Source organism: Oncorhynchus tshawytscha, linkage group LG04 (assembly GCF_018296145.1).
Source record: "Oncorhynchus tshawytscha isolate Ot180627B linkage group LG04, Otsh_v2.0, whole genome shotgun sequence".
In the NCBI taxonomy this organism is placed as follows: Eukaryota; Metazoa; Chordata; class Actinopteri; order Salmoniformes; family Salmonidae; genus Oncorhynchus; species Oncorhynchus tshawytscha.
Genome location: NC_056432.1, coordinates 25,295,872 through 25,308,645, shown reverse-complemented (window position 1 = coordinate 25,308,645; position 12,774 = coordinate 25,295,872). Strand labels below are relative to the sequence as shown.

General features: G+C 41.1%; 1 protein-coding gene across 1 annotated transcript in view; it reads right to left on the bottom strand.

Moving 5' to 3' along the window:
* The window catches only part of LOC112248414 (transmembrane protein 132D-like), a 45,563-nt gene extending 33,394 nt beyond the window's left edge, over window positions 1-12,169 (bottom strand). Inside the window, exons 1-2 of the mRNA XM_024417413.2 lie at window positions 11,164-12,169; window positions 4,960-5,845 (exon numbers count right to left, since the gene is read on the bottom strand). Of these exons, the coding sequence (XP_024273181.1) occupies window positions 4,960-5,845; window positions 11,164-11,236 (959 nt within the window). The 5' untranslated portion in view covers window positions 11,237-12,169. The remainder of the gene's footprint in view (window positions 1-4,959; window positions 5,846-11,163) is intronic.
* Between the last annotated feature and the right edge of the window lie 605 nt (window positions 12,170-12,774).

Sequence of the window (12,774 nt, the reverse complement as noted above, 5' to 3'; positions counted from 1 at the left end):
TCATTAGCCAGATGAAGCTAGCTGGCTGCTTATAACTTTGGCTTTGGGCAACAGGGTTAAATAGCTGGCTAGCTATTTATTTCCATGAACTGAAGTTCAATTTCAATAGGCGAACAACAAGTGGCTACCTCGCAATAAGAGCAACACGAATGTTCTCTGGGTGTCACTGAGTAGACTGATACCCCATGTCATTGATCCACAATCAGATTTTTGTCAAATTAACAAATTATTGTATTTTGTTGATTTCATATAACCTCATTCCAACCTTGTTTAGCATGATCTATTCAAGTATGACATAATTCTACTATTTGTATTCATTTGCATCACTGTCAAAAACGTACTTTTATTTTGAAGGCTAAACGCAAAGCCCACTATTGTGGCTAATCCTTATTGTGGCTAGTTTCACATAGATGGGTCGGACCACCATCAAATAAGAACTGTCTTGTAAATTAGGGTTATTTTAGATGATGACACCTATCTATATAGTTAGCTAGCTGCTGAAACAGATTGTCATTTTGCAAAGTTTTTGGGGACGAACATTGTTTGCATCCATGAGCTAGCTAGGTTTTTAATGGCCAGCACTGTAGGTGCGCGAGACAACTTTACCAGCATCATAGCATACGTATCGATGAAACGTTGTGACATATGAAATACGAGTGCTGGTGTAATCAATGGGTAATACCTACATAAAAAATGTATAAACACTTACAATTATTATGTGATGTGCAGTCATATTCAGGTCCTGATTGGTCATCAAGCTTATTTGACACGTCAAATAGTGTTATTTGACACGCAAAGACCCAAACGGTGTTCCATAGTATAAGAAATCCTGGTTCAGAATGAAACGACTGAACAAATGAACAATGAAACAGCACAGCTGGATGTGATACAGCCTGGATTCGAACCAGGGACTGTAGTGATGCCTCTTGCACTGAGATGCAGTGCCTTAGACCGCTGCCTCCATGTGTGTGTGTTAACTATTTAACTGTACTAGAATGCTTCAAGGGACGCAAAAAATGTAATATTAGATATCGGTATCGTTTTTTTGGGGCAAGGAAAATATTGGACATCGGTATCGCCCAAACATATCGGTGCATCACTATTCCTGATACCATCAAATAAACTCCAGAATACATGCAACACAAATAAATAATTGCGACATATTGAGAAAATAGAGCTTTGGAACCCCTGACATGGCCATAATTTACCACATACAGTAGTGTGGATGAAATATAGTAGCAGCAGAAAAAGTACTATCTCTAACGAAGACAACGTAAATCTCCACCTGTCTGTGTTGACAGCAACCCTTGATGAAGATAGCTACAATTGAAGTCGGAAGTTTACATACACATAGATTGGAGTCATTAAAACTCGTTTTTCAACCACTCCACAAATTTCTTGTTATTAACAAACTATAGTTTTGGCAAGTCGGTTAGGACATTTTCTTTGTGCATGACACAAATCATTTTTCCAACAAATGTTTACAGACAGATTATTTAATTTATAATTCAATGCATCACAATTCAAGTGGGTCAGATGTTTACATACACTAAGTTGACTGTGCCTTTAAACAGCTTAGAAAATTCCAGAAAATGATGTCATGTCTTTAGAAGCTACTGATAGGCTAATTGACATCATTTGAGTCAATTGGAGGTGTACCTGTGGATGTATTTCAAGACCTACCTTCAAACTCAGTGCCTCTTCGCTTGAAATCATCGGAAAACCAAAAGAAATCAGCCAAGACCTCAGAAAAAAATTGTAGACCTCCACAAGTCTGGTTCATCCTTGAGAGCAATTTCCAAATGCCTGAAGGTACCACGTTCATCTGTACAAACAATAGTACGCAAGTATAAACACCATGGGACCACGCAGCCGTCATACCGCTCAGGAAGGAGAAGCATTCTGTCTCCTAGAGATGAATGTACTTTGGCGCGAAAAGTGCAACTCAATCCCAGAACACCAGCAAAGGACCTTGTGAAGATGCTGGAGGAAACAGGTAAAAAAGTATCTATAGCCACAGTAAAACGAGTCCTATATTGACATAACCTGAAAGGCCGCTCAGCAAGGAAGAAGCCACTGCTCCAAAACCGTCCTAAAAAAACAGACTACGGTTTGCAACTGCACATGAGGACAAAAATCTTACTTTTTGAAGAAATGTCCTCTGGTCTGATGAAACAAAAATATAACTGTTTGGCCATAATGACCATCGTTATGTTTGGGGGGAAAAAGGAGGACGGCTTGCAAGCCGAAGAACACCATCCCAACCGTGAAGCACGGGGGTGGCAGCATCATGTTGTGGGGTGCTTTGCAGCAGGAGGGACTGGTGCACTTCACAAAATAGATGGCATCATGAGGTAGGAAAATTATGTGGATATATTGAAGCAACATCTGAAGACATCAGTCAGGAAACTTGGTCGCAAATGGGTCTTCAAAATGGACAATGACCCCAAGCATACTTCTAAAGTTGTGGCAAAATGGCTTAAGGACAACAAAGTCAAGGTATTGGAGTGGCCATCACAAAGCCCTGACCTCAATCCTATTGAACATTTGTGGGCAGAACTGAAAAAGTGTGTGCGAGCAAGGAAGCCTACAAACCTGACACAGTTACACCAGCTCTGTCAGGAGGAATGAGCCAAATTTCACCCAACTTATTATGGGAAGCTTATGGAAGGCTACCTGAAACATTTGACCCAAGTTAAACAATTTAAAGGCAATGATACTAAATACTAATTGAGAGTAGGTAAACTTCTGACCCACTGGGAATGTGATGAAAGAAATAAAAGCTGAAATAAATTATTCTCTCTACTATTATTCTGACATTTCACATTCTTAAAATAAAGTGGTGATCTTAACTGACCTAAGACAGGGAATTCTTACTAGGATTAAATGTCAGGAATTGTGAAATACTGAGTTAAAATGTATTTAGCTAAGGTGTATGTAAACTTCCGACTTCAACTCTTTGTGTTTATCAGTGAAAATAAATTGGTCTAGGCAGGGGTTTGGCTGTGAACAAGGATGATGTGGAGATATTGAGGGCTGTGTGGAGATAATTTATACTGCACACACTATATACAAGTCTATGAAAATGCTGTCAGAAACACCTCAATCTAAATATGATAAACCAGGGAACTAGAGAGAGACCACACCATCCTTATTACCTCGGCCCTGAGAGTCCTTGAAACCATAAGTGTCAATGCCTAGTGTAAAGAATCAATAGGGTCAGGCAGCTGTGTGAACATAGCCACGGGAAGTAGGGGTGCTGAGGGTGCTGCAGCACCACCTGAGAAATCTAAATCAAATATTTTTATCCCACCAAATTAGTGCACTAGTCCTTTATTACTCCCGTATGAGCGGAGAAAAATATTAGTCAGACAAAAAGTCTCAGCAGTATGGATATAAACCCTACATGCATGGCTGTCACACTATGATGTTGAAGTTCTGTAGTGTGCAGGTGCTCTGTCCTCGAGTACATCCGGGACATTTAACATAATGAACGAGCACTGCCTTGAAATGATGAAATTGGGCTTTGCCTGTAATCCCCACTATACACATATGCAGTCATTATAATAAGACGCACAGCACACTGTACGCAATCCTTTGACATCAGTCAGATATTGAGCCACTAGAAAGCAACATCTGAGCACACTTTATCTCCATCACAGTGACACAGAGACGCTTGATGACTGCATGGGAAGTTGAAATACAGTGGCAAGAAAAAGTATGTGAACCCTTTGGAAATACCTGGATTTCTGCATAAATTGGTCATAACATTTGATCTGATCTTCATCTAGGTCACAACAATTGACGAACACCGTCTGCTTAAACTAATAACACAAAAACAATTATACGTTTTCATGAGATGTTAGCATGTTCCAGAGATTTCTGTGAGTCTTTGGCTGAACGGCCAATCCCAGGGAGAGTAGCAACAGTGCTGAACTTTCTCCATTTATACACATTTTGTCTTACCGTGGACTGATGAACATCAAGGCTTTTGGAGATGGTTCACATCGGGCAATGGTTCTAGTGAATAGCAAACTCACATTTTGTGAGTGTTTTTTTATAGGGCAAGGCAGCTCTAACCAACATCTCCAATCTCGCCTCATTGATTGGACTCCAGGTTAGCTGACTCCTGACTCCAATTAGCTTTTTGAGAAGTCCTTAGCCTAGGGGTTCACATACTTTACCAACCTACACTGTGAATGTTTAAATGATGTATTCAATATAGACAAGAAAAATACAACAATTTCTGTGTTATTAGTTTAAGCACACTGTGTTTGTCTATTGTTGTGACTTAGATGAAGATCAGATCAAATTTGATGACCAATTTATGCAGAAATCCAGGTAATTTTAAATGGTTTACATACTTTTTCTTGCCACTGTAGCTCTTGAATATCATTACTCTCCACTATTTTTCAATTTAACTTCAATAATCTGCCTCAATTCCTTGTAAGAACGCTAAAATCTATCATATTTTCAGAGAAATATTTTAATCCACTTCAAATCTCATTGGATATTTCTAACGGACAGGGTGTGGCTAAATCGACGAGATAAGTAAGGCTACTGTAAAATACATTGGCAGTACTTCAGCAAATAGCGTTAACTGTTATTAACCAATTATAACCACAGTGTGCTGCAGAACAATTATTGGTCTGTTAAGCACTTCACCATAGTTTTTCCTTTATTTAACTAGGCAAGTCAGTTAAGAACAAATTCTTATTTTCAATGAAAGCCTAGGAACAGTGGGTTAACTGCCTGTTCAGGGGCAGAACGACAGATTTGTACCTTGTCAGCTCAGGGGTTTGAACTTGCAACCTTCCGGTTACAAGTCCACCGCTCTAACCACTAGGCTACCCTGCCACCCCAATTAGATAACTAATTGTTTTATAATAATTGACTTGACATAATAAAAAGTCAAGGTTAGTATGAGTGAAAATATCAAACATGACATCTGAAACTCACCGCATAGTGAAGTTCTCCAGGAAGGAGGAGCTGGCCGTGAGGATGTAGAACGTGGCGATATCTGTCTTCTTCAGGGGTTTGGAGGAAGTCTGGATGACAACAGCCTTTCCCAGCTTGAGTTGAGACAGAGATGGAGCTCCCTTTGGCACCTGAAGGAGGCGCACACTGCTGATCCTCTGCATGGGAGTCACAGGGATGTACTCAGCCTGCTGCTGCTCTGAGCTGCCCCAGCGATCCCAATCGCCTTCCCTGCACTTCCCATATGCACTGGGCCGGGCCTGGTAGTACAGCTCTACTGTGTTTACCACTTTTGGGTCCAACCTCCCCGGGTTAGAGCTCTCTGCTGCGGGACTGAACCAGCCGGCTACAGGCTCCAGCTCAGCCATGCATGTGCCCCTCAGACCTCCAAGGGCACAGGAGCCCCTCACCTCCTGAGTCTGCCAGAAGGCAAACACCGTAACACAGGGCAACTCATCCTTTAGCCCATCTGCTCCCCTGTCCCAGTCCCTCCCAGCCACATAGAACAACACCCGCACCTTGGGCATGGAGGAGTAGACCCGGGGGGTCAGCACAAAGGACTGGACCTTCCAGTTGTAGGTGAATACCCCCGGGGCCCGGAACAGCTGCACAGACTGTACCAGGTCTAGAGGGACTGGCTGCTCTGTGGACAGGGGCCCATAGCTGGCGTTGACAGCAGGAGGCCGGCTGGCTCTCAGGATGACAAATGGCTGTGTCTGTGTCTGCATGCTGGAGTTCCTCATGATGTCCTGACCGGCCTCCTTCAAAAAGAAGTAATCTGCGTCTTTCACCTGGTAGTTCACTGGAAGGAACACAGGGAATGGCAGAGAGCTCTTAGTGTTGTCTGACATCTCCCGGCTGTCCAACTCTGTGGGAAAGCAAGAGACAAAACATTACCTGTAGGTTAACAGACAGTGTTGTTTTGATGACATGTAGAGGAAATTCATGTTCATCATTTTGGATGGACTACTGAGTCACTAGAGACCCTTAACCTGCTAATAGCCTACAGCCCGGCATTAACAAACCTTCCGGCTACTGGTCAGTTTCTCTCAAATCTGGGCTACCAACCACAATCAGGGTCAGGAGTTTTATAACAGGATCCATTGTTTCATGGTTATATGAAGTGTACAGGAATAATAGCTGGCCTCAATCATTAAGTACAATATCATAATAATTACCTGAGTACAAAGATATCCCAATAAAATATTTGATTAACGGGAATTGCCAAAAAGAAACCATCCAGAGATTTCCAGGAACTAGACATGAGGCAAGCTGATCAACTAGATGGGACATCATCATTAAAGTGACCATTTCCTTAATCTTCAAATTCCCATAGTATACAAGAGGGTCTTTATATTAGAAATCATAGCAGGAGCAGCTAAGAGTATTACTGCGTGTGATGCAGTGGCGAAGGAGCACTGGTGGGACAGCAGCAGAACAGACTACATTCCCTTGATATCATCCATCATCCAAATCAAGTCAATCCCATACCCAAATGAAAGTGATTTCTAGTGAAAATGACCAAAGTGCGGGACGGACTACCTGTCATGAACACTTGGTGTCATGGTTCCACCTGTCACCAGAGGGAGGCAGAGACCATCCTAGAGACAATTATGACACTCAGGTGTGTTCTATTACTCATTATGATTTCCCTGTTAAAAGAGGTGTGTTTTCTGTTGTGCTTTGCAGAAGTGACTTAACTTTCATCCTCCCTCTTCTTTCAGATCAAAACTTTTATGTAAAACCAAATGGCAAAGTAGCAAGCAATAATATCTGCATGATCCGATGACATGCATGAAAACACAAATTATTTATTAGCAGATTTTACTGTATCAGAGATTAATTAAATGGGATTACTCCCTGTAAATTATGTAATTCCAGCTATATTGACTTGTATGCCTTAAAACAACTTGACCTACCTAGGTGGAGGCTGATCTGGTCCTACACAGGGCAGCATGTTCATGGTGTGTGTGTTTGGAGTAGGGTGAGGGTGTCGAGGGGGACAACAGCATTAGAGCCCTCTGATCCGGCATAAAAGCATGAGGGGTATGACACAACTGTCTCTCTGGAAGTGAACTGAGCCGCAGGTCCACAGGCCAGCATCCACTCTCATTTGCCCCCATTTTGATAGATTACACATTATGGCTGCTGACCTGAGGCTGCACTGTCAATGGGAGGCTAATTGGCCTACTTGGTGGGAGAGAGAGAGAGAAGCAGCCTGGTATGTGCTCATTAACTGAGATGATCTCATACTCAATGGCACTCAACAGCACTCTGGCTTTGCTAATAAACTGTCTGTTAGAAAAAGTGTGAAACAGTCTATTCTCCACTTCAGTGTAGACCTATAGCTTGATTTTGCAGTATAATGACATAAAATACAATCAGTTGCTTGTTCATGACAAATTGCCACATTCTATTCTGCCCAGAGGACAGAGACTCTGAGCCCTGTAATGTAACAGAATTTTATTAATCATGAACTATGAACTAATACACAATGCATGCATCTTATGTGCCAGTGATGAGTCAACTGTTTGTAGCTATAATAAAAAATGTCCCTCTTTACTACTGTTGATCTTATAGCTGTCATAAACGTGTCCTTACCACAGAGTTTAGGTAGATTCCCCCCCAAAATGTCCATAATATTCCTTTCCTATAATGTTATCTGCATGTGTAGTGACACACCTTTCTGTTCCATTGGTCAAATTATGACAAAAGATGTCAGAGAGAATGACATGTCTGTCACTGGATTGTTGTGGTTATTTTTCCTGAGGAGGAGGAGGGCTTGGAGCTTTTTGTAAACGAAGTCTAACTAAGTCTTGTCCCTCACGGTTTGTGGCGTGTGACAGGTCTCTACATCATCCCTCCTTCGACCTGCTTTTATCACCAAGCAGACACCTGTGCAGTGCTTGGAGAGCTTTACACAGTCAGGGAAACAGTTTGTGTGTCACAACGGAGCCAAGTCTACAGAGTGACCCCCAAAGAGAAACACAAATGGATGTTTTTATTTTTCTCACACAGACATGTACAGTATCTCAATCATCTTCCTGGACTTGGACAGGGACTGTCTCCCCCTTAGCTCCACCAGTGACCATTGACAGATGTGCTGTTTAATACCAGAGCTGGCAGTATTTCCCACCACTGTGAATAAACACTCACTGGGCATTTTCTGCTTTGGCATCTCTGCAGGAGGGAGATGTGCTGCAACTGTGGCAACACATATCACAGGCTGTTATATCTTTCTCAAGCTGGGTTTGACTGGTCATCTGTGCTCCCCAATGTATTTAAGAACACTTGAGTTAGCTCTAAAATCTAAGAGGGGTGGTACAATTGTGCTCAATGCAAATAATGCACTAGTGAGTATATACTGTATGTTAACAGTCTCATTTGCTGAGACAATAATCACTGATTCTCCACTGTGTAGGGAAGCTACAGTATATGTTTGCGTATGTACTGTATTTCCTCTCTCGCCATGATAAACGCTTTGCATCCAGCTGATAAAGAAGGAGCCAAATTCCTCCACCAGCTGTTTCAGCACATAGCTGCTCCAATCACCCAACTTGGAGACTGACATCTTTGACTTTTCTATTTCCCTGTCCAGAAGAACAATATCTATTCTGGTCTGCAGAAATTCACTTGTCTCCATTGACATTGTTGTTTTCCCTCTTGGATCATTCTAAATCATTTCAATCACTTTTTGAAAACACCCTGTTTTATTTGAAGGAAACCTTCCATACTTGGTAGAAGTGATCGGAAAATGTTACTTTTTGGACCTGAATGCCAAAACATTTAGGAGATAAAAATTGCTCAAAGTTGACCCACTTTGCATTCCCCACGCTACTATGAGACATCCAATGCACAACCGAATCCATATGCCGAGCACAACACAATATGCTGTTAATCAAATCTATATTGCAAATTCTACAGTTGATTCCAAATGAAATCTGTGTATAGGTTACATTTGTACAATAGGATAGTCTATATTTCTTGAGAATATGAAACAATGCAATTGCATTAAAGCAATTTAAATATAGTATATTTGATATGAAACAAGGAGGGAGAGGGAGAGAGATTTTCAGATCTGATTAAACAAGACTGAGGTGACCTTTAAACATAATCTTCAGGTCCCTTTTCTCAGAATAAGTCACTACTTGTGTGCCTGTTAGACACAGCAAATAATCAAGGCAGAACACAAGGAACAGGGAGAAGGACAGGACTACGTTAGGCCCTATGTTCTAAAGTTGGGGGTAACAACAGGGTTACAGTACCAGTAGGATCACTGGACACAGTCAAACAATTAAGGCCGCTAGAAAAGTGAGGAGACTGAGGCAAAAGCTAATTAATGACATGGTTATACATGTATGTAGGTCTGCTTGGCATTGTTCCCAGTAGTGGTAAAGCTGCCAGCTGACCAATGTCTGGACAGCACAGGATTGCTCACTTAAGAGTATAAGCTCTGTACTTACTGTAGGCTACTGTGCAATTACAGTAGGCTATTTGTTGTTACTAGGAAACAAAAGATTACCCATGCTGTCATTCGATGCTATTTTCAGCAGCATTATATTGAGACCAACAAGTATACATGTCAATGTCTCTTTTAATACAGAATTATCTATCACGCTCTGACAAGCTACTCAACTTGAGTTTGTCTTGATGGAACCCACGGATTTAAGATGACCACAAACCAAACAAACCTGGCCTATGCTGCGTGGTGTTTTGAAAGAACAGTAACAGTTCAACTCCATGCATTCCAATGTGCTATAAGGAATGTTTATATTCGTGAAGAACAGCCTGTGCGTGATCCGACTTCCAATGGCATGACAGAGACATGACACAGATGTCTCACTTATTCCACTTGAAGTGTTGAATAGAGTCTGTAATTTTAGGTCGAGACGTTGTTTACTTCCATATTGGCTGTGTCCTCTCCCCAGAGGAAAAGTCAGGCATGACCTAAGTATTTTAGGAAGAAAGCTCTCCTAATAGCAATGGTTTACTTTTTGAAAAGACCCTATGTCCCTGCAACAGCTACATAAAGATAGAAACTTGATAGAGCACTGATCATATGTGTACAGAAAGGGAGAGGAGGAGGGGAGGGAGATGCTTAGCCCTGTGTGGGGATTGGTAGGGATTGTTATATCCAATGAGACTCTTAAAGCTGGTTTTATCAGGATTTCTCCCTTTTTGTCCTCTTTATCCAGTCTGTTTATTATAATTCAGGAGGGCCACATCGTCTGGAAATAGCTGTATTTGAGGCAGTTAAAAGCTTTTCAGCAAATGCCTTTGTGATGTGGAATATTTGCTGGGTTTTTAATCAAAGTCCACAGGGTCCTGTCCATTTCATCACTGAGGTGATGTGAATGAATACAATAATGTGTTCTGGACTTCTGCTAATATGCACTGAAACTCCTTTTAAGCTCTGCTGCACACTGAGACTAAACTAAGGAAATACAAATGTATGTCCATTTCATAACTGGAACTTAATGACAGTGCCAAATGTCCCATAAAGTACTGGTACACAGTACATAATCAAAAACATTCTCATTCTTCTAAGGTTTGCTAATCTAAATGCAAGTTACATCAGCACTAACCCTCAATGACATAAACTCTAACTAAAAAGCAAGCCTTAATAAGATTTGATTAGTCTTAACATGCACTTTGGAGTAATTAGACTAAGGTGGACCTCCTTGGCCTACTGTACCTGTATACCAGTATTCTCACAAATCTGAGTGGCACCTAAACTGGACTAGGCACACTCATTTCAAGCCATTGTCTTATTCAACTGGACAAATGGGACTTTTTGTGTCATATAGGGGCAGTTGACCACAACAACAAGTTACCATGGTGAAATTGCAGTATGTAACTATGTTGCAAAGCCAATTGACTGATGGCAGTGTGCATAATGTATTCATAAAAGTATGGCATAACATTTCAGAGGAAACTATAAAAGTTAAATACATTTTCAACCACAAGGGTATACTGTCTATCTCATATCAGCTCCTTGATCATATTATAAACTCGTTTGTTACACATTGTCTAATGGAATACAAATAATCCTAAATACTCATGTATACTATTTCAACATCATAAAGAGTCTGCAATTAAATATGTACCAAACAAAAACATACACATAGAACAGAATATACACATAGTCACTCAGGCTGATTGTAACCCTTTTTGTATGGTACATACCTTGCGTGACAATTGTGACAATCGTCGCTAGGAATATCTGTAAAATCCTCCAGATATGAGAGTAAACACTCATTTTGGCATCCAACTGTCACTTTATTACATGTAAATTCCCAGGCTCGGAGTTTCAACAAAGTGAATAGGGGTATACTTCATTCATTTCTACCCAGGAAGAGAACTTGCCTAGTGTAACCTACAAAATCACACCTGTAAGAAGAATACAGCCGTGTCGTGTGCACTCCGTGTATCACATAAACTATGCATTGAGCTATCAGATACGGTCTCAATGTTGGAAAAGTTCTGCGTAACGAGTTTGGAGACGTCCTGTCCAAGTCCTTGATCCGATTGCGATCAACCTAGTTTCTTCTTTGTTTTCCTTTTTAACTTTATCCTTTATGCCGCCATATTGAATGCGATTATTTGATAGAGAAACTCCATCGGATTCTTTTTGAAGTCCTTGCATCCGCTCCCAGACTCAGACGTCTACCCAACTTTGACCATCGTCGGGACGCCGCTGCAATGTACAGTGAGATTCACAGATCATCGACTGCCTTGTGCACAATCCTTGGGGCACTAAAGGCATCATGTCATCCGGTCAGAGCACGTCCTATGCGGTGGCGACAGGATTTAACAGCATCTGTAAATTAAAAACAAAACCATGATAATTTGGGATTCCACATCCATGATGAGGAGATAGATGGACTGCGGATGATTTACACAAATAGCCTTACTACTGTACATACTGCTAATTACACTTGACCAGTAGACTATAGCCTGTTAGACCAGAACATAAATTACGTATTTGGGGTTTTGACAATATCCCATTGTAGGTTTTAGAGTAGAGGGTGCTCTTTAAAAATTAAACTTTTCTCCAATTATTTGTTCAATTATTTTTAGGGGAGATGTTCCTTCCTGTCCAGTTTTGAATCTGGGTGGGATATAACATGACATATTGCCATAACTTTCATCAACTTTTATAAGTGGGGCAATACGAATGTGATGGACATGGTGGACATGATGCTCTCCATCTCTGATTGGCTCATCTGTAAATGCATGAGGTAAATGAGGCTAAACCTTGCTGTTGTGAACGCCTACTGTTAATGCTATAGTGGTGGAATTCTAGTGCCCCCTGTTGGCTATAGATGAGGAATTATAAGAGTAGTCCACTGTATGTTGGTGGATTTGGAGTATTTTACATGCCTATATTCCTTACAGTCAGTTGCATCAGCAATTATCAGTGTTTGGAACTCATTGTCTAAAGGGTTGTCATGTCATTAGAATACAGAGAACTCTAGATTTTGACAAAGTTGTCAAGAGTAAGACAGGTCTATGCCATACTGCATGGAAGTTAAATATTTGTGTCAACCACAGTAATGTTGATATTCTCCTAAAGCTTTGGCAACAGTTTTAGACTGTGGGTTAACCCAACAAACATTGTGCTCGGGGTGTGCAGATATTGGATTAGGATATGTAACAAAGTGAACAAAGCTTCAAAAGCCCTCCTTACCTCTCATGTTGTGTTTTTTCTTCCCTACGCTGGCAAGATCTTGCAGCAAGAGGTACTGAAGTTTTCAACACGGCTGTAACTGCTGTCACTTGCAGCTGTACTCCCCT